At 42.2% G+C, this 22,926-nt stretch overlaps 1 protein-coding gene and 1 long non-coding RNA gene across 2 annotated transcripts in view; one reads left to right on the top strand and one right to left on the bottom strand.

The window, feature by feature from the left end:
• The window catches only part of LOC118379106 (E3 ubiquitin-protein ligase TRIM9-like), a 109,867-nt gene extending 97,854 nt beyond the window's left edge, over positions 1 to 12,013 (bottom strand). The window contains 1 exon segment of the mRNA XM_052496224.1: positions 11,074 to 12,013. Coding sequence (XP_052352184.1) covers positions 11,074 to 11,907 — 834 coding nt within the window. The 5' untranslated portion in view covers positions 11,908 to 12,013.
• The window catches only part of LOC127915799 (uncharacterized), a 90,245-nt gene continuing 72,271 nt past the window's right edge, over positions 4,953 to 22,926 (top strand). The window contains exons 1-2 of the long non-coding RNA XR_008092300.1: positions 4,953 to 5,318; positions 6,067 to 6,123. This is a non-coding gene — a long non-coding RNA (uncharacterized LOC127915799). The remainder of the gene's footprint in view (positions 5,319 to 6,066; positions 6,124 to 22,926) is intronic.

Raw genomic sequence — 22,926 nt, forward strand, 5'->3', positions numbered from 1 at the left:
TGCAAACTCTCCTTCCAGACTCACATCAAACATCTCCAATCGAAAATCAAATCAAGAGTCGGCTTTCTATTCCGCAACAAAGCCTCCTTCACTCACGCCGCCAAGCTTACCCCTAGTAAAACTGACTGTCCTACCGATCCTCGACTTCGGCGATGTCATCTACAAAATGGCTTCCAACACTCTACTCAGCAAACTGGATGCAGTCTATCACAGTGCCATCCGTTTTGTCACTAAAGCACCTTATACCACCCACCACTGCGACTTGTATGCTCTAGTCGGCTGGCCCTCACTACATATTCGTCGCCAGACCCACTGGCTCCAGGTCATCTACAAGTCCATGCTAGGTAAAGCTCCGCCTTACCTCAGTTCACTGGTCACGATGGCAACACCCATCCGTAGCACGCGCTCCAGCAGGTGTATCTCACTGATCATCCCTAAAGCCAACACCTCATTTGGCCGCCTTTCGTTCCAGTACTCTGCTGCCTGTGACTGGAACGAACTGCAAAATCGCTGAAGTTGGAGACTTTTATCTCCCTCACCAACTTCAAACATCAGCTATCCGAGCAGCTAACCGATCGCTGCAGCTGTACATAATCTATTGGTAAATAGCCCACCCATTTTCACCTACCTCATTCCCATACTGTTTTTATACTGTTTTTTATTTATTTACTTTTCTGCTCTTTTGCACACCAATATCTCTACCTGTACATGACCATCTGATCATTTATCACTCCAGTGTTAATCTGCAATATTGTAATTATTCGCCTACCTCCTCATGCCTTTTGCACACAATGTATATAGACTCCCCTTTTTTTCTACTGTGTTATTGACTTGTTAATTGTTTACTCCATGTGTAACTCTGTGTTGTCTGTTCACACTGCTATGCTATGCATTTGCAGTTGCAAATGAGAACTTGTTCTCAACTAGCCTACCTGGTTAAATAAAGGTGAAATAATTTTTTTTTTTTTAAATAGTGCAACCTATTCCCTATATAGTGCACCCTTTTCTCTGTCTAGTGCACCCTATTCCCTATATAGTGCACAATATTCTCTATATAGTGCACCCTATCCCGTATATAGTGCACACTATTCCCTATCTAGTGCACCCTATTCCCTATATAGTGCACACTATTCCCTACACTATTCCCGGGGCGGCAGCGTTGGACTAGTAACCGGAAGGTTGTGAGTTTAAACCCCCGAGCTGACAAGGTACAAATCTGTCGTTCTGCCCCTGTACAGGCAGTTAACCCACTGTTCCCAGGCCGTCATTGAAAATAAGAATGTGTTCTTAACTGACTTGCCTGGTTAAATAAAGGTAAAATTTAATTAAATATAGTGCACACTATTCCCTATATAGTGCACACTATTCCCTATATTAGTGCACACTATTCCCTATATAGTGCACCCTATCCCCTATATAGTGCACCATTTTACCCTATCTAGTGCACCCTATTCCCTATATAGTGCACCCTATTCCCTATATAGTGCACACTATTCTCTATATAGTGCACCCTATTCTGTCTGTCCTAGAGGGTGGTCTGTCTGTCCTAGAGGGTGTTCTGTCTGTCCTAGAGGGTGGTCTGTCTGTCCTAGAGGGTTTTCTGTCTGTCCTAGAGGGTGTTCTGTCTGTCCTAGAGGGTGGTCTGTCTGTCCTAGAGGGTGGTCTGTCTGTCCTAGAGGGTGGTCTGTCCTAGAGGGTGGTCTGTCTGTCCTAGAGGGTTTTCTGTCTGTCCTAGAGGGTGGTCTGTCTGTCCTAGAGGGTGTTCTGTCTGTCCTAGAGGGTGTTCTGTCTGTCGTAGAGGGTATTCTGTCTGTCCTAGAGGGTGCTCTGTCTGTCCTTGAGGGTGGTCTGTCTGTCCTAGAGGGTGGTCTGTCTGTCCTAGAGGGTGGTCTGTCTGTCCTAGAGGGTGGTCTGTCTGTCCTAGAGAGTGTTCTGTCTGTCCTAGAGGGTGGTCTGTCTGTCCTAGAGAGTGTTCTGTCTGTCCTAGAGAGTGTTCTGTCTGTCCTAGAGGGTGGTCTGTCTGTCCTAGAGGGTGTTCTGTCTGTCCTAGAGGGTGTTCTGTCTGTCCTAGAGGGTGGTCTGTCTGTCCTAGAGGGTGGTCTGTCTGTCCTAGAGGGTGGTCTGTCTGTCCTAGAGGGTGTTCTGTCTGTCCGAGAGGGTGCTCTAGAAACTTTTTCAAAAGATTGTTTTTTAATACGTTTGAATATTTGTAGCTACTTTGTTAAAGGAAAACTTCACCCCAAAAACGATATTTTGGTATTTTTTTCATTAGTCCATTAGTCCACTATTTGACATGTCTGCAATCACGTTTTCAAGATACATAACTTTCGGAATACAGGAATACAGCCGGTATGATGCATTTGGCATTGCTTTGGTACACTAGAGGAAGTACTGAATGCTGATTGGCTGAAAGCTGTGGTATATCAGACCATATACCATGGGTATGACAATATATATATATATATATATATATATATATATATATATATATATATATATATATATATATATATATATATATTACTGCTCTAATTACATTGGTAACCAGTTTTATAATAGCATTAAAAGGCATTGTGTCGTGCCTAAGCACAGTCCTTCGCCGTGGTATATTCGCCATATACCACACCCCCCCTCGGGCCTTATTGCTTAAATGGAAAGCTGCATTTGCCTTGCAGCGTTGCATTGCAGAGGGTTCTTGCAGCTGCAGTGGGTTCTGTGTGATGCTGGATTTAACCAACATACGCATCAAACTGCACCTGTGCGACTTGACAGAAATAGTAGCAAACGGTGAATGACGAACTCTTGGAGCAAGATATCCACAACAACAACAACAACAACAACAATGTTGGATTACATCATGAAAAAAAGAAGTTTGAATGCAGAATTTATTACGCAGTATTGATACAATGACACGGTTGATTTCCTGAAGGCGTAAGAGGCTCGTCTGTTAAAAGGACAATGACACCTCCGGTGAAACTTATACCGGTATATATATATTTATTTTTGGGGCTGCCGACAACATTGAAGTAGATAGGCCCGCAGGTCGTCGTATCAGGCTACTATAGAGACTGAAGTGAAGTGAACTACAAAAAATGTAATATTGTATTATTACACATTATTTAATAATCTAGGCTACCCACAATTCAATTGGAGCTGAAAATAAAGTATAGATTAGGCTTATTAAATCTAGACTACTACACGCTATTCGTTTCCACAATTGCACGAATGAACGACATTCATATAGGGGCCCATTTAGGACTAACCTTGTAACCTTGTAAATACCAGACTGATTTCATGCTGTGCAGCAACATTCATCCCAGCTGGCACATAACGTTCTTAGAACTATCCCAGCTGGCACATAACGGTCTTCGAACCATCCCAGCTTGCACATAACGTTCTTAGAACCATCCCAGCTGGCACATAACGTTCTTAGAACCATCCCAGCTGGCACATAACGTTCTTAGAACCATCCCAGCTGGCACATAACGTTCTTAGAACCATCCCAGCTGGCACATAACGTTCTTAGAACCATCCCAGCTGGCACATAACGTTCTTAGAACCATCCCAGCTGGCACATAACGTTCTTAGAACCATCCCAGCTGGCACATAACGTTCTTAGAACCATCCCAGCTTGCACATAACGTTCTTAGAACCATCCCAGCTGGCACATAACGTTCTTAGAACCATCCCAGCTGGCACATAACATTCTTAGAACCATCCCAGCTGGCACATAACGTTCTTAGAACCATCCCAGCTAGCACATAACGTTCTGAGAACCATCCCAGTTAGCACATAACGTTCTGAGAACCATCCCAGTTAGCACATAACGTTCTTAGAACCATCCCAGTTAGCACATAACGTTCTTAGAACCATCCCAGTTAGCACATAACGTTCTGAGTACCATCCCAGTTAGCACATAACGTTCTGAGTACCATCCCAGTTAGCACATAACGTTCTGAGAACCATCCCAGTTAGCACATAACGTTCTCAGAACCATCCCAGTTAGCGTATAACGTTCTGAGAACCATCCCAGTTAGCACATAGCGTTCTGAGAACCATCCCAGTTAGCACATAACGTTCTGAGAACCACATGTTTCTTAGAGCTTGATGATAGTATGGTTGTCCTATGGTTATTGTGCATATAACCTTACCATATAGTTCTGGGAAGAGTGCAGGATATACCCAGCTAGCACATAACGTTCTGAGAACCATATGTTTCTTAGGTTGGAATGTCAATACTTCAGCATAACGCTTCCTAAAGGTTTCCTCATGGTTATATTAAAAGTAATGTTCTCAGAACGTTCAGAGAATGTTTCAGAAACAACATTCTTCTGTGGGTATTTCAGTACTTCATTATATCGGTTTCTGCAGGTTTCCTCATGGTTCTATTTAAAAACTTTCCATAAATACCACAAGAAAACATTAGTACCGTTCAAAGAATATTATTTAAAAATATATACATATACATGTTCTCAGTGTCAACAAAACTCTATCCTCTATCTTGTTAAGTGTGTTCAGGTGTGTTGGCCACGCCCACTAATTAGCCACACCTGATCTTAATGAGTGCTTGTTACCTTTGAAATGGAGTCTCAAAAAACCCCAGCTTTGTATGAGTTTTAAAAAAACACACGTCATGCCAGCTCCATCCTGGTGAACTAATTTCCATGGAAACCTAACAGAAGATCATAGATTTGAATCTTACAGACGCCGAGCCACAAATAAAAACAAAATGAATGTGTTTACATGACTAAGCCAATGGATTTCCATGTCTAATCAGTGCTTGGTGTTCAGAACAGTTAACCTAAGCTAGCAATGTAATTCAGAGGCGGCAGGGAGCCTAGTGGTTAGAGTGTAGAGGTGGGAGGTAGCCTAGTGGTTAGAGTGTAGAGGTGGGAGGTAGCCTAGGGGTTAGAGTGTAGAGGTGGGAGGTAGCCTAGTGGTTAGAGTGTAGAGGTGGGAGGTAGCCTAGTGGTTAGAGTGTAGAGGTGGCAGGGTAGCCTAGTGGTTAGAGTGTAGAGGTGGCAGGGTAGCCTAGTGGTTAGAGTGTAGAGGAGGCAGGGTAGCCTAGTGGTTAGAGTGTAGAGGCGGCAGGGTAGCCTAGTGGTTAGAGTGTAGAGGTGGCAGGTAGCCTAGTGGTTAGAGTGTAGAGGTGGCAGGTAGCCTAGTGGTTAGAGTGTAGAGGTGGCAGGTAGCCTAGTGGTTAGAGTGTAGAGGTGGCAGGGTAGCCTAGTGGTTAGAGTGTAGAGGCGGCAGGGTAGCCTAGTGGTTAGAGTGTAGAGGTGGCAGGTAGCCTAGTGGTTAGAGTGTAGAGGTGGGAGGTAGCCTAGTGGTTAGAGTGTAGAGGTGGCAGGGTAGCCTAGTGGTTAGAGTGTAGAGGTGGGAGGGTAGCCTAGTGGTTAGAGTGTAGAGGCGGCAGGGTAGCCTAGTGGTTAGAGTGTAGAGGTGGCAGGGAGCCTAGTGGTTAGAGTGTAGAGGCGGCAGGGTAGCCTAGTGGTTAGAGTGTAGAGGTGGCAGGTAGCCTAGTGGTTAGAGTGTAGAGGTGGCAGGTAGCCTAGTGGTTAGAGTGTAGAGGTGGCAGGGTAGCCTAGTGGTTAGAGTGTAGAGGCGGCAGGGTAGCCTAGTGGTTAGAGTGTAGAGGTGGCAGGTAGCCTAGTGGTTAGAGTGTAGAGGTGGCAGGGTAGCCTAGTGGTTAGAGTGTAGAGGCGGCAGGGTAGCCTAGTGGTTAGAGTGTGGAGGTGGCAGGTAGCCTAGTGGTTAGAGTGTAGAGGTGGCAGGGTAGCCTAGTGGTTAGAGTGTAGAGGCGGCAGGGTAGCCTAGTGGTTAGAGTGTAGAGGTGGCAGGTAGCCTAGTGGTTAGAGTGTAGAGGCGGCAGGGTAGCCTAGTGGTTAGAGTGTAGAGGTGGCAGGTAGCCTAGTGGTTAGAGTGTAGAGGTGGCAGGTAGCCTAGTGGTTAGAGTGTAGAGGTGGCAGGTAGCCTAGTGGTTAGAGTGTAGAGGTGGCAGGGTAGCCTAGTGGTTAGAGTGTAGAGGTGGCAGGTAGCCTCGTGGTTAGAGTGTAGAGGTGGCAGGTAGCCTAGTGGTTAGAGTGTAGAGGTGGCAGGTAGCCCAGTGGTTAGAGTGTAGAGGTGGCAGGTAGCCTAGTGGTTAGAGTGTAGAGGTGGCAGGGTAGCCTAGTGGTTAGAGTGTAGAGGTGGCAGGTAGCCTAGTGGTTAGAGTGTAGAGGTGGCAGGGTAGCCTAGTGGTTAGAGTGTAGAGGTGGCAGGTAGCCTAGTGGTTAGAGTGGTAGAGATGGCAGGTAGCCTAGTGGTTAGAGTGTAGAGGTGGCAGGTAGCCTAGTGGTTAGAGTGTAGAGGAGGGAGGTAGCCTAGTGGTTAGAGTGTAGAGGTGGCAGGGTAGCCTAGTGGTTAGAGTGTAGAGGTGGCAGGTAGCCTAGTGGTTAGAGTGTAGAGGTGGCAGGGTAGCCTAGTGGTTAGAGTGTAGAGGTGGCAGGGTAGCCTAGTGGTTAGAGTGTAGAGGCGGCAGGTAGCCTAGTGGTTAGAGTATAGAGGTGGCAGGTAGCCTAGTGGTTAGAGTATAGAGGTGGCAGGTAGCCTAGTGGTTAGAGTGTAGAGGTGGCAGGTAGCCTAGTGGTTAGAGTGTAGAGGTGGCAGGGTAGCCTAGTGGTTAGAGTGTAGAGGTGGCAGGTAGCCTAGTGGTTAGAGTGTAGAGGCGGCAGGGTACCCTAGTGGTTAGAGTGTAGAGGTGGCAGGCTAGCCTGGTGGTTAGAGTGTAGAGGTGGCAGGGTACCCTGGTGGTTAGAGTGTAGAGGCAGCAGGGTACCCTAGTGGTTAGAGTGTAGAGGTGGCAGGCTACCCTGGTGGTTAGAGTGTAGAGGCGGCAGGGTACCCTAGTGGTTAGAGCATTGGACTAGTAACCGGAAGGTTGCAAGTTCAAATCCCCGAGCTGACAAGATACAAATCTGTCATCTGCCCCTGAACAAAGCAGTTAACCCACTGTTCCTAGGCCGTCATTGAAAACAAGAATTTGTTCTTAACTGACTTGCCTAGTTAAATAAATAAAAGTATTTTTGAAACATTCTGTAAAAGATTTAAGAAAGTTATGAAAAAACCTCTAAATAACCTTTAAAGCTGCTAAATGTACCTTTTTGGGGGACTGACCAAGTTCACATAGAAATGTGAGTTATCGATCTGTCATTTTCATTGAAAGCAAGACTAAGAAGCGGTATATCTCTTCTATGTGCGTATTTTCTATGCTGCCCGTTTTTTGCTTCTTTTACTTTCTGTTTTGTACACCAGCTTCAAACAGCTAAAAATATTTTTATTTTTGCCAATGGAAAATATATTTCACTGTGATTCAGATGGTACAATTGATTCTCTACACAATCACTGCTTTTTTGTCATAAACTGAAATTAGGCAAACTATTAGAATTTTTGCAACCAGAAAATGGTGGCGCAATTTATGCATATTGCACCTTTAGATTTAATTGAAAACATTCACAACGTTTAGAGAATGTTCTCAGAACCTTATTTAATTTAATAACCTTCAAATAACCTTTAATTTCCCTTCTCAGAACCTTATTTAATTACCTTCAAATAACCTATAATTTCTGTTAATAAAACATCCCAGGAAAACATTCTCAGAACAGGTAAACTGTTCACTTCAGTTCTCAGAACTAAACATGAAGGTTCTCAGAACTAAACATGAATGTTCTCAGAACTAAATATGAATGTTCTCAGAACTAAACATGAATGTTCTCAGAACTAAACATGAAGGTTCTCAGAACTAAACATGAATGTTCTCAGAACTAAACATGAAGGTTCTCAGAACTAAACATGAATGTTCTCAGAACTAAACATGAAGGTTCTCAGAACTAAACATGAAGGTTCTCAGAACAGGTGAAATGTTCACTTCAGTTCTCATAAAACTAAACATGAAGGTTCTCAGAACTAAACATGAAGGTTCTCAGAACTAAACATGAAGGTTCTCAGAACTAAACATGAAGGTTCTCAGAACAGGTGAAATGTTCACTTCAGTTCTCATAACTAAACATGAAGGTTCTCAGAACTAAACATGAAGGTTCTCAGAACAGGTGAAATGTTCACTTCAGTTCTCATAACTAAACATGAAGGTTCTCAGAACTAAACATGAATGTTCTCAGAACTAAACATGAAGGTTCTCAGAACAGGTGAAATGTTCACTTCAGTTCTCATAACTAAACATGAAGGTTCTCAGAACTAAACATGAATGTTCTCAGAACTAAACATGAAGGTTCTCATAACTAAACATGAAGGTTCTCAGAACTAAACATGAAGGTTCTCAGAACAGGTGAAATGTTCACTTCAGTTCTCATAACTAAACATGAAGGTTCTCAGAACTAAACATGAATGTTCTCAGAACTAAACATGAAGGTTCTCAGAACAGGTGAAATGTTCACTTCAGTTCTCATAACTAAACATGAAGGTTCTCAGAACTAAACATGAATGTTCTCAGAACTAAACATGAAGGTTCTCAGAACAGGTGAAATGTTCACTTCAGTTCTCATAACTAAACATGAAGGTTCTCAGAACTAAACATGAATGTTCTCAGAACTAAACATGAAGGTTCTCAGAACAGGTGAAATGTTCACTTCAGTTCTCATAACTAAACATGAAGGTTCTCAGAACTAAACATGAATGTTCTCAGAACTAAACATGAAGGTTCTCAGATCTAAACATGAAGGTTATCAGAACAGGTGAAATGTTCACTTCAGTTCTCATAACTAAACATGAAGGTTCTCAGAACTAAACATGAAGGTTATCAGAACAGGTGAAATGTTCACTTCAGTTCTCATAACTAAACATGAAGGTTCTCAGAACAGGTGAAATGTTCACTTCAGTTCTCATAACTAAACATGAAGGTTCTCAGAACTAAACATGAATGTTCTCAGAACTAAACATGAAGGTTCTCAGAACAGGTGAAATGTTCACTTCAGTTCTCATAACTAAACATGAAGGTTCTCAGAACTAAACATGAATGTTCTCAGAACTAAACATGAAGGTTCTCAGAACAGGTGAAATGTTCACTTCAGTTCTCATAACTAAACATGAAGGTTCTCAGAACTAAACATGAATGTTCTCAGAACTAAACATGAAGGTTCTCAGAACTAAACATGAAGGTTCTCAGATCTAAACATGAAGGTTATCAGAACAGGTGAAATGTTCACTTCAGTTCTCATAACTAAACATGAAGGTTCTCAGAACTAAACATGAATGTTCTCAGAACTAAACATGAAGGTTCTCAGAACAGGTGAAATGTTCACTTCAGTTCTCATAACTAAACATGAAGGTTCTCAGAACTAAACATGAATGTTCTCAGAACTAAACATGAAGGTTCTCAGAACAGGTGAAATGTTCACTTCAGTTCTCATAACTAAACATGAAGGTTCTCAGAACTAAACATGAATGTTCTCAGAACTAAACATGAAGGTTCTCATAACTAAACATGAAGGTTCTCAGATCTAAACATGAAGGTTCTCAGAACAGGTGAAATGTTCACTTCAGTTCTCATAACTAAACATGAAGGTTCTCAGAACTAAACATGAATGTTCTCAGAACTAAACATGAAGGTTCTCATAACTAAACATGAAGGTTCTCAGAACTAAACATGAAGGTTATCAGAACAGGTGAAATGTTCACTTCAGTTCTCAGAACTAAACATGAAGGTTCTCAGAACTAAACATGAAGGTTCTCAGATCTAAACATGAAGGTTCTCAGATCTAAACATGAAGGTTATCAGAACAGGTGAAATGTTCACTTCAGTTCTCATAACTAAACATGAAGGTTCTCAGAACTAAACATGAAGGTTCTCAGAACTAAACATGAAGGTTCTCAGATCTAAACATGAAGGTTCTCAGATCTAAACATGAAGGTTCTCAGATCTAAACATGAAGGTTCTCATAACTAAACATGAAGGTTCTCAGAACTAAACATGAATGTTCTCAGAACTAAACATGAAGGTTCTCAGAACAGGTGAAATGTTCACTTCAGTTCTCATAACTAAACATGAAGGTTCTCAGAACTAAACATGAATGTTCTCAGAACTAAACATGAAGGTTCTCAGATCTAAACATGAAGGTTATCAGAACAGGTGAAATGTTCACTTCAGTTCTCATAACTAAACATGAAGGTTCTCATAACTAAACATGAAGGTTCTCAGAACTAAACATGAATGTTCTCAGAACTAAACATGAAGGTTCTCAGAACAGGTGAAATGTTCACTTCAGTTCTCATAACTAAACATGAAGGTTCTCAGAACTAAACATGAATGTTCTCAGAACTAAACATGAAGGTTCTCAGAACAGGTGAAATGTTCACTTCAGTTCTCATAACTAAACATGAAGGTTCTCAGAACTAAACATGAATGTTCTCAGAACTAAACATGAAGGTTCTCAGAACTAAACATGAAGGTTCTCAGATCTAAACATGAAGGTTATCAGAACAGGTGAAATGTTCACTTCAGTTCTCATAACTAAACATGAAGGTTCTCAGAACTAAACATGAAGGTTCTCAGAACAGGTGAAATGTTCACTTCAGTTCTCAGAACTAAACATGAAGGTTCTCAGAACTAAACATGAAGGTTCTCAGATCTAAACATGAAGGTTCTCAGATCTAAACATGAAGGTTATCAGAACTAAACATGAAGGTTATCAGAACAGGTGAAATGTTCACTTCAGTTCTCAGATCTAAACAGTCAATATTTTAGTAGACACTCTCACTGTAGTGTTTTTCCTTGTACCCTGTGGGAATCGAACCCTCGACTCCGGCAGTGCACGTGCCATGCTCTAGCAACTGAGCCATGCTCTAGAAACTGAGCAACACATTATCTATCAGGACACTTCTGGCTTCCTTCCCAGAACCAAACCAAAACTTGCATTCCCACAACTTCCAAGGAATCAAATGTGTTTGCTGGTATGTAAGCTCGTGGGATCAGGCGGCTTTGCGAGGCTAATTTAGGACTATGATTGGTGAGTTAAATGCGCTTTATGACATTAGACATAACAGAGGTATAAATGCAACCATTTGGCAAAAGCACATTACCTTGTGTAGTTTCCACATAGCTCCCAGAGCCTTGACTTCATGTGCCCCATGTTTCCCTTCCTCTAAACACTGGTAACACACCGGCATCTTGCACTGAACACAGTACATGCTCAGGTTCTCCAGTTCGTGCTCTGTACAGGTAGAGATCTTCCGGGGACTTGTCCGACGGTTTACCCGGCCGTGCGCCGGGGGCACGAGGCGATGCTTGGCTAGCGGACCTCGAGGGGGGTGGCACCTCAAGCGACAAGGGTCACAGTAGAACACGTCACATTGCTCGCACATCACAGTGGCCTCTTTGGGACTCTTCTCGCAGAGCTGACACTTGAGGGCGGCTGCTTTGCTCTGCTGGTACCGGTCCACAACCCCTTCCAGCACCCGGTTCTTGGCAAACCCGCGGAGCCCCCTTTCGTCCAGGTTGAGGCTGCGATGGCATTGCGGGCAGGTGATGCAGGAGTTCCGGGGATAGGGGTAGAGAGCCCTGGTGTCCTAGTAAGTGGTGCTGAGCAGGAGGTTGGGGGACGGCAGGGGGAATACACGCACACCATTTGGGGATTTCTGGCAAGGGGTGGTCGGGGCACTTACGAATCCACCATAGGAGCCGTATCCACTGTCCGCCTCGCTGTACAGGCTCATTTTATCCAGGTCTAGATAGTCATAATCAGATAGCCCCGAGCCAGACGCACGGCTACTCTGTGGAGATTCGGCGTCTGGTGTCTGCACTAGGATATTCCGAGCGCAAGCCAGGCAAATGTTGTGGGAGCACGGTAGAAGGATCGGCTCCCGGAAAAAAGATCCGCAGACAGGACATTTTAATTCTTCTTCCATTTCATCCATTTTAAATTCACTTCGGAGAGAAATAGTATCTCCCAATTCCAGAGAAGTTGTTATATTTGATAAATCAGAATGCTGTTGCGTGTGCTGCCAGCGGTCGTCTTTTTCAGCATCCATCCACCACAGTAAATGCAACCTTGGAAGGAGGCAGACAAATATATTCTGCAAACTATTCCGAGACAACTCACTTTCTAGCCAATACACAAACGGTGTTGCAAACGTCGGCTAATCCAGAGCAGCTATTGGACAAAGCAGCCGCCCGTCTAATGGTTCTAGACCAGTCAGGTATGCTCTACGACAACATCATTTCCATACGATGATGACAGCGCCTGGCATTCACAATTCTCTTAGTGGTATCGATTGGAAACAACACAATATATAACTAATTAAGAACACAGTCGGCTATGGAACTATGAGCATGAACCAATAATACACATGCGCTCTCTCTCTCTCTCTCTCTCTCTCTCTCTCTATCTATCTATCTATCTATCTATCTATCTATCTATCTATCTATCTATCTATCTATCTATCTATCTCTCTCCTCTCACCTGAACTCAGGGGTAGAAGTAACATAGCAAATCCGTTAAATTACATTTTTTTCTCAATTGCTAAAACACAATTTCTGAAACCTTGCTCCATTTCCTGAAACCATTAAACACAAAACCTTCAATCACTATTTACATCACCTCTGACTCCTCTGGCAACATGAAACACTAAACCTCATCTTCAATCACTATTTACATCACCTCTGACTCCTCTGGCAACATGAAACACTAAACCTCATCTTCAAGCACTATTTACATCACCTCTGACTCCTCTGGCAACATGAAACACTAAACCTCATCTTCAATCACTATTTACATCACCTCTGACTCCTCTGGCAACATGAAACACTAAACCTCATCTTCAAGCACTATTTACATCACCTCTGACTCCTCTGGCAACATGAAACACTAAACCTCATCTTCAATCACTATTTACATCACCTCTGACTCCTCTGGCAACATGAAACACTAAACCTCATCTTCAATCACTATTTACATCACCTCTGACTCCTCTGGCAACATGAAACACTAAACCTCATCTTCAATCACTATTTACATCACCTCTGACTCCTCTGGCAACATGAAACAGGGATTGATCAGAAAATACTACTCTGCTTTGCTCTTTGTAATTTTATTTTTTGTTCTTCCTCCTCCTTGTACCCCTATTTTTACAGTACTGTATCCTGCATCTCACAAACTTGTCCTTTGTCTCTGTGATACTGTAATTCTTGTTCTTTGTTCATATGAACCTGCAACCAGTCAAAATCTATGTTCAGGGCCATACAATTTGTCCATTGTACAGTAAACAGCCTACAATGCACTGTACTACAGTATACAATACTAAAAGGGACAAGAATCAAAGGAGTAAACATGTGATCAATGTGCTTCTTCTTGTCTTTGGGCTGGGTCAGGCCAGAGCACTTCGTCAACATCACAAGCTATATTGTCCCTCCTGAGGCAACGGGGGAAGAAGCCTCTTGTGTGCCATATCCAGCCCTGACATGATTCCTCACCTATATCACCACAGGCTAAATCCATGGCTTGCAGCAGATTTACTCTGGTGTAGGGTTGTCTATCATACACTTTCCATCTCCAAGAGGAGAAAAACTCCTCAATCGGATTCAGGAAAGGCGAGTATGGAGGGAGGTACAAGATCATAAACTGCCCAGTGATGTGAAACCATTCCCTTACCTGAGCAGCTCGGTGGAAACTGACATTGTCCCACACTGTCACATAGGTGGGAATGGGATTCTCATGTAGGTCTTGACCCTGCTGCTCTTGAACCTGCTGCTCAAATAAAATATATCTTAGATTGGCAATAAATCTTAGAAGGTGCTGGGTGTTATATGGCCCGAGTGTAACATGGTGATGTAGAACACCATGGTTGCTGATAGCAGCACAGATTGTGACATTGCCACCTCGTTGACCAGGGACTTCAACAATGGCCGGCTGTCCAATCATGTTTCAGCCTCTCCTTCTCCTCTTTGTTAGATTGAAGCCTGCTTCACCGACAGAGATGAACTCATGGGGTCTGTCAAAGGATTCCAAGTCAAATATTGTCTGTGTAGAAATACAATATACTGTATGTAGGATTTTGTAAGTCGTACAGAGACAGTGCTATACTGTAGAGTACAATTAGGCTTCTGATTCACATACATTGTATGTACTGAAGAGTAATGTCATTCACACAGTATGCGTTAGTACTGTAGACAATCTGGATTACAGTAAATGTTTCTGAATGTACACTTACTTGCACATACTGAGCTCTCAGTTCTTTCACCCTTGGTGAGTTGCGCTCAAAAGGTGCTCTGTATACTGGTTTCATTCGCATCCTGTTATGATGGAGGACACGGTCAATGGAAATGCTCACACTGTCGATTCCCTGGAAGATTGTGTTGTCTTGTATCACTCACTCGTTCCTGGATTTCTCTGAGTCGTATTGCATTATCTTGAAGGACCAGGCCAACTATAACGGCCTCTTGCTCCAGAGTGAATATAGCTGTCCTTCCACCTGCATGTGACAGCCTTGCAATTCTACAGAAAGTAGTTGTGCAGTCACAAAACATATTCATGCAGTAAAATACATACAGTGATTCACTTTACAAATGTCTATTGAAACAGCTGCATATAGTGTAGTACAGTAAATGTTCAATTACAAAAATACAGTAGTATCCTGTACCTGTTCTCTTCTCTGAATGTCCTTACTATGGTGGACACAGAACATCGGCTCAAATTGGGTTGCACTCTAAGTCCTGCTTCCCTCATTGTCAGTCCAGGGACAATAACATGGTCTATAACTGTTGGTTGAATTTCATCAGATATTTCCACTCTTTGTCTTCCTCTTCGTCCTCCTCTTCCTCTTTCTTTCCCTCCTCTTCCTCCTCGTCGCCCACCTCGCATATGCACTCGTCCTCGTCCTCTCACATTGTATCTTCTATCCATTCTCAGACTTTCTCCTTCCCACCTTCAACAACCTGTTTGCTCTCTGAACTGGCTTATATTGGTTGTGTTGCATCATTTGAAACAGGTTAAATCAATGTTGAGTGGTTGTGTTCAATCAATGACATATGTTCTCTATTTGTATTTAATTGTTGCCACTTGTGTTTACCAGTATGGATGACATGTGCATTAGAGTGCAGAATGTGTTTTGAGAATGAGAATGTGTTTCAGAGTTTTGCTGAAAAGTCTAAGTGAGATCTGCAAATTGTGTTTTATCATGTGAAATGGTTTAAGGTATTGACAACAGACTGCATAATTAGCTAAATGAGTCCAAGCAACTGAGAACTTTGTTCAGCCAATGGGTTTTAGTGTTTTAGAAACTGAGAACTTTGTTCAGCCAATGGGGTTTTAGTGTTTTAGCAACTTGAGAACTCTCTCTCTCTCTCTCTCTCTCTCTCTCTCTCTCTCTCTCTCTCTCTCTCCCCCCCCTCTCTCTCCCCCTCCCCTCCCCCCTCTCTCACCCCCCCCACACACACACATTATGGATTGGTACATCCATAATGTTATATAACAGTGCCTTCAGAAAGTATTCATACCCCATGACTTATTCTATATTTTGTTGTCGTACAGCCTGAATAAAAAATGGATTAAATAGATATTTGTTCTTACCCATTTACACACAATAACCCATAAAGTGAAAACATTTAACGGACCAAGATGCAGGATCGGACCAAGATGCAGCGTGGTGAGTGTCCGTAATGTTTTAAATAAAGACAAATGAACACTCGAACAAAAACAATAAACGATAAAGTGAAATCTCCATGTGGCGACAAACACACACACGGAAACAAACACCCACAAACCAACAGGGAAACCCAGGCTACCTAAGTATGATTCTCAATCAGAGACAACAGACGACACCTGCCTCTGATTGAGAACCATACTAGCCCGAAACAGAAACCAAACATAGAAAAACAAACATAGACTGCCCACCCCAACACACGCCCTGACCATACTAAATAAAGACAAAACACAGGAAATAAAGGTCAGAACGTGACAGTAGAAGTGGGGTCAGGCAGGTGTTACCATCATGTACTGAGACTGACAGGTGTTATAACCATCATGTACTGAGACTGACAGGTGTTATAACCATCATGTACTAACAATGACAGGTGTTATAACCATCATGTACTGAGACCGACAGGTGTTATAACCATCATGTACTGAGACCGACAGGTGTTATAACCATCATGTACTGAGACCGACAGGTGTTATAACCATCATGTACTGAGACTGACAGGTGTTATAACCATCATGTACTAACAATGACAGGTGTTATAACCATCATGTACTGAGACCAACAGGTGTTATAACCATCATGTACTGAGACTGACAGGTGTTATAACCATCATGTACTGAGACCGACAGGTGTTATAACCATCATGTACTGAGACTGACAGGTGTTATAACCATCATGTACTAACAATGACAGGTGTTATAACCATCATGTACTAACAATGACAGGTGTTATAACCATCATGTACTGAGACTGACAGGTGTTATAACCATCATGTACTGAGACTGACAGGTGTTATAACCATCATGTACTGAGACTGACAGGTGTTATAACCATCATGTACTAACAATGACAGGTGTTATAACCATCATGTACTGAGACCGACAGGTGTTATAACCATCATGTACTGAGACTGACAGGTGTTATAACCATCATGTACTAACAATGACAGGTGTTATAACCATCATGTACTGAGACTGACAGGTGTTATAACCATCATGTACTTAGAATGACAGGTGTTATAACCATCATGTACTGAGACTGACAGGTGTTATAACCATCATGTACTAACAATGACAGGTGTTATAACCATCATGTACTAACAATGACAGGTGTTATAACCATCATGTACTGAGACTGACAGGTGTTATAACCATCATGTACTTAGAATGACAGGTGTTATAACCATCATGTACTGAGACTGACAGGTGTTATAACCATCATGTACTAACAATGACAGGTGTTATAACCATCATGTACTAACAATGACAGGTGTTATAACCATCATGTACTGAGACTGACAGGTGTTATAACCATCATGTACTAACAATGACAGGTGTTATAACCATCATGTACTGAGACTGACAGGTGTTATAACCATCATGTACTGAGACTGACAGGTGTTATAACCATCATGTACTAACAATGACAGGTGTTATAACCATCATGTACTGAGACTGACAGGTGTTATAACCATCATGTACTTAGAATGACAGGTGTTATAACCATCATGTACTGAGACTGACAGGTGTTATAACCATCATGTACTAACAATGACAGGTGTTATAACCATCATGTACTAACAATGACAGGTGTTATAACCATCATGTACTGAGACTGACAGGTGTTATAACCATCATGTACTAACAATGACAGGTGTTATAACCATCATGTACTAACAATGACAGGTGTTATAACCATCATGTACTGAGACTGACAGGTGTTATAACCATCATGTACTGAGACTGACAGGTGTTATAACCATCATGTACTAACAATGACAGGTGTTATAACCATCATGTACTGAGACTGACAGGTGTTATAACCATCATGTACTAACAATGACAGGTGTTATAACCATCATGTACTGAGACTGACAGGTGTTATAACCATCATGTACTAACAATGACAGGTGTTATAACATCATGTACTGAGACTGACAGGTGTTATAACCATCATGTACTAACAATGACAGGTGTTATAACCATCATGTACTGAGACTGACAGGTGTTATAACCATCATGTACTAACAATGACAGGTGTTATAACCATCATGTACTGAGACCGACAGGTGTTATAACCATCATGTACTTAGACTGACAGGTGTTATAACCATCATGTACTGAGACTGACAGGTGTTATAACCATCATGTACTAACAATGACAGGTGTTATAACCATCATGTACTAACAATGACAGGTGTTATAACCATCATGTACTGAGACTGACAGGTGTTATAACCATCATGTACTAACAATGACAGGTGTTATAACCATCATGTACTAACAATGACAGGTGTTATAACCATCATGTACTGAGACTGACAGGTGTTATAACCATCATGTACTAACAATGACAGGTGTTATAACCAACATGTACTAACAATGACAGGTGTTATAACCATCATGTACTGAGACTGACAGGTGTTATAACCATCATGTACTAACAATGACAGGTGTTATAACCATCATGTACTAACAATGACAGGTGTTATAACCATCATGTACTGAGACTGACAGGTGTTATAACCATCATGTACTGAGACTGATAGGTGTTATAACCATCATGTACTGAGACTGACAGGTGTTATAACCATCATGTACTAACAATGACAGGTGTTATAACCATCATGTACTGAGACTGACAGGTGTTATAACCAACATGTACTAACAATGACAGGTGTTATAACCATCATGTACTGAGACTGCCAGGTGTTATAACCATCATGTACTGAGACTGACAGGTGTTATAACCATCATGTACTGAGACCGACAGGTGTTATAACCATCATGTACTAACAATGACAGGTGTTATAACCATCATGTACTGAGACTGACAGGTGTTATAACCATCATGTACTGAGACCGACAGGTGTTATAACCATCATGTACTAACAATGACAGGTGTTATAACCATCATGTACTAACAATGACAGGTGTTATAACCATCATGTACTAACAATGACAGGTGTTATAACCATCATGTACTGAGACTGACAGGTGTTATAACCATCATGTACTGAGACCGACAGGTGTTATAACCATCATGTACTAACAATGACAGGTGTTATAACCATCATGTACTAACAATGACAGGTGTTATAACCATCATGTACTGAGACTTACAGGTGTTATAACCATCATGTACTGAGACTGACAGGTGTTATAACCATCATGTACTGAGACTGACAGGTGTTATAACCATCATGTACTGAGACTGACAGGTGTTATAACCATCATGTACTGAGACTGACAGGTGTTATAACCATCATGTACTGAGACTGATAGGTGTTATAACCATCATGTACTGAGACTGACAGGTGTTATAACCATCATGTACTAACAATGACAGGTGTTATAACCATCATGTACTAACAATGACAGGTGTTATAACATCATACTTAGACTGACAGGTGTTATAACCATCATGTACTGAGACTGACAGGTGTTATAACCATCATGTACTAACAATGACAGGTGTTATAACCATCATGTACTGAGACTGATAGGTGTTATAACCATCATGTACTGAGACTGACAGGTGTTATAACCATCATGTACTGAGACTGACAGGTTTTATAACCATCATGTACTGAGACTAATAGGTGTTATAACCATCATGTACTGAGACTGACAGGTGTTATAACATCATACTTAGACTGACAGGTGTTATAACCATCATGTACTGAGACTGACAGGTGTTATAACCATCATGTACTAACAATGACAGGTGTTATAACCATCATGTACTGAGACTGACAGGTGTTATAACCATCATGTACTGAGACTGACAGGTGTTATAACCATCATGTACTGAGACTGACAGGTGTTATAACCATCATGTACTGAGACTGACAGGTGTTATAACCATCATGTACTGAGACTGACAGGTGTTATAACCATCATGTACTAACAATGACAGGTGTTATAACATCATGTACTGAGACTGACAGGTGTTATAACCATCATGTACTGAGACTGACAGGTGTTATAACCATCATGTACTGAGACTGACAGGTGTTATAACCATCATGTACTGAGACTGACAGGTGTTATAACCATCATGTACTGAGACTGACAGGTGTTATAACCATCATGTACTGAGACTGATAGGTGTTATAACCATCATGTACTGAGACTGATAGGTGTTATAACCATCATGTACTGAGACTGACAGGTGTTACCATCATGTACTGAGACTGACAGGTGTTATAACCATCATGTACTGAGACTGACAGGTGTTATAACCATCATGTACTGAGACTGATAGGTGTTATAACCATCATGTACTGAGACTGACAGGTGTTACCATCATGTACTGAGACTGACAGGTGTTATAACCATCATGTACTGAGACTGACAGGTGTTATAACCATCATGTACTGAGACTGACAGGTGTTATAACCATCATGTACTGAGACTGACAGGTGTTATAACCATCATACTGAGACTGACAGGTGTTATAACCATCATGTACTAACAATGACAGGTGTTATAACCATCATGTACTGAGACTGACAGGTGTTATAACCATCATGTACTGAGACTGACAGGTGTTATAACGTCATGTACTAACAATGACAGGTGTTATAACCATCATGTACTAACAATGACAGGTGTTATAACCATCATGTACTGAGACTGACAGGTGTTATAACCATCATGTACTGAGACTGACAGGTGTTATAACCATCATGTACTAACAATGACAGGTGTTATAACCATCATGTACTGAGACTGACAGGTGTTATAACCATCATGTACTGAGACTGACAGGTGTTATAACGTCATGTACTAACAATGACAGGTGTTATAACCATCATGTACTGAGACTGACAGGTGTTATAACCATCATGTACTGAGACTGACAGGTGTTATAACCATCATGTACTAACAATGACAGGTGTTATAACCATCATGTACTGAGACTGACAGGTGTTATAACCATCATGTACTAACAATGACAGGTGTTATAACCATCATGTACTGAGACTGACAGGTGTTATAACCATCATGTACTAACAATGACAGGTGTTATAATCATCATGTACTGAGACTGACAGGTGTTATAACCATCATGTACTAACAATGACAGGTGTTATAACCATCATGTACTGAGACCGACAGGTGTTATAACATCATACTGTATCTGAAGAAGTAATGTAATAGGCATGTAATGAATCAATATAAATAGACATGGAACACACTGTTGGCACCACAGCCAAATGTACTATTAACGCTTTGGCTGTGCCATTACCAGGATGGTGGCATGTTTAGCTGACTGTAATCTCTGCACAGTGTGGCACCCTATTCTCTACGTAGTGCACTACATTTAACCAGAGCCCCCTATTAAAGGTAGTCCACTATGTTGGGAATAGTAATAGGGTCCCATTTGAGACAGATATAATTTATCTTCCCACACCTTCCTGTCGGTCAGGTTTGGTACAGAGCAAGTAGCCAATCCCATTATATCTCTACAATGCTATAATCCTGCCATACTCGACAGGATGTGTCCCCAATTGCACCCTATTCCCTATTCACTGCACTACTTTAGACCAGCACCCATATGGCTCTGATCAAAAGTAGTGCACTATATAGGAATAGGGTGCCATTTGAGGACATACTCACTCTCCTACTGGAAAATTCCCTTAAGGGTTTCAGTTCCTCAACGGTCCTCAAAGGTTTCGGTTCCTCCTCTCACTGTAGAGAACATCCTCAACGGTCCTCAATGGTTTCAGTTCCTCCTCTCACTGTAGAGAACATCCTCAACAGTCCTCAATGGTTTCAGTTCCTCCTCTCACTGTAGAGAACATCCTCAACGGTCCTCAATGGTTTCAGTTCCTCCTCTCACTGTAGAGAACATCCTCAACGGTCCTCAACGGTTTCGGTTCCTCCTCTCACTGTAGAGAACATCCTCAACGGTCCTCAATGGTTTCAGTTCCTCCTCTCACTATAGAGAACATCCTCAACGGTCCTCAATGGTTTCGGTTCCTCCTCTCACTGTAGAGAACATCCTCAACAGTCCTCAATGGTTTCAGTTCCTCCTCTCACTGTAGAGAACATCCTCAACAGTCCTCAATGGTTTCAGTTCCTCCTCTCACTGTAGAGAACATCCTCAACAGTCCTCAATGGTTTCAGTTCCTCCTCTCCCTGTAGAGAACATCCTCAACGGTCCTCAATGGTTTCAGTTCCTCCTCTCCCTGTAGAGAACATCCTCAACAGTTTCAGTTCCTCCTCTCACTGTAGAGAACATCCTCAACAGTTTCAGTTCCTCCTCTCCACGTAGAGAACATTCTTAAGGGTTTCGGTTCCTCCTCTCACTGTAGAGAACATCCTCAACGGTCCTCAACGGTTTCAGTTCCTCCTCTCACTGTAGAGAACATTCTCAACGGTCCTCAATGGTTTCAGTTCCTCCTCTCCCTGTAGAGACCATCCTCAACAGTTTCAGTTCCTCCTCTCACTGTAGAGAACATCCTCAACAGTTTCAGTTCCTCCTCTCCACGTAGAGAACATTCTTAAGGGTTTCGGTTCCTCCTCTCACTGTAGAGAACATCCTCAACGGTCCTCAATGGTTTCGGTTCCTCCTCTCACTGTAGAGAACATCCTCAACGGTCCTCAATGGTTTCGGTTCCTCCTCTCACTGTAGAGAACATCCTCAACGGTCCTCAACGGTTTCGGTTCCTCCTCTCACTGTAGAGAACATCCTCAACGGTCCTCAAAGGTTTCAGTTCCTCCTCTCACTGTAGAGAACATCCTCAACGGTCCTCAACGGTTTCGGTTCCTCCTCTCACTGTAGAGAACATCCTCAACAGTCCTCAATGGTTTCAGTTCCTCCTCTCACTGTAGAGAACATCCTCAACGGTCCTCAATGGTTTCAGTTCCTCCTCTCACTGTAGAGAACATCCTCAACGGTCCTCAACGGTTTCGGTTCCTCCTCTCACTGTAGAGAACATCCTCAACAGTCCTCAATGGTTTCAGTTCCTCCTCTCCCTGTAGAGAACATCCTCAACAGTTTCAGTTCCTCCTCTCACTGTAGAGAACATCCTCAACAGTTTCAGTTCCTCCTCTCCACGTAGAGAACATTCTTAAGGGTTTCGGTTCCTCCTCTCACTGTAAAGAACATCCTCAACGGTCCTCAACGGTTTCAGTTCCTCCTCTCACTGTAGAGAACATTCTCAACGGTCCTCAATGGTTTCAGTTCCTCCTCTCCCTGTAGAGACCATCCTCAACAGTTTCAGTTTCT

Source organism: Oncorhynchus keta, chromosome 35, assembly GCF_023373465.1.
Source record: "Oncorhynchus keta strain PuntledgeMale-10-30-2019 chromosome 35, Oket_V2, whole genome shotgun sequence".
In the NCBI taxonomy this organism is placed as follows: Eukaryota; Metazoa; Chordata; class Actinopteri; order Salmoniformes; family Salmonidae; genus Oncorhynchus; species Oncorhynchus keta.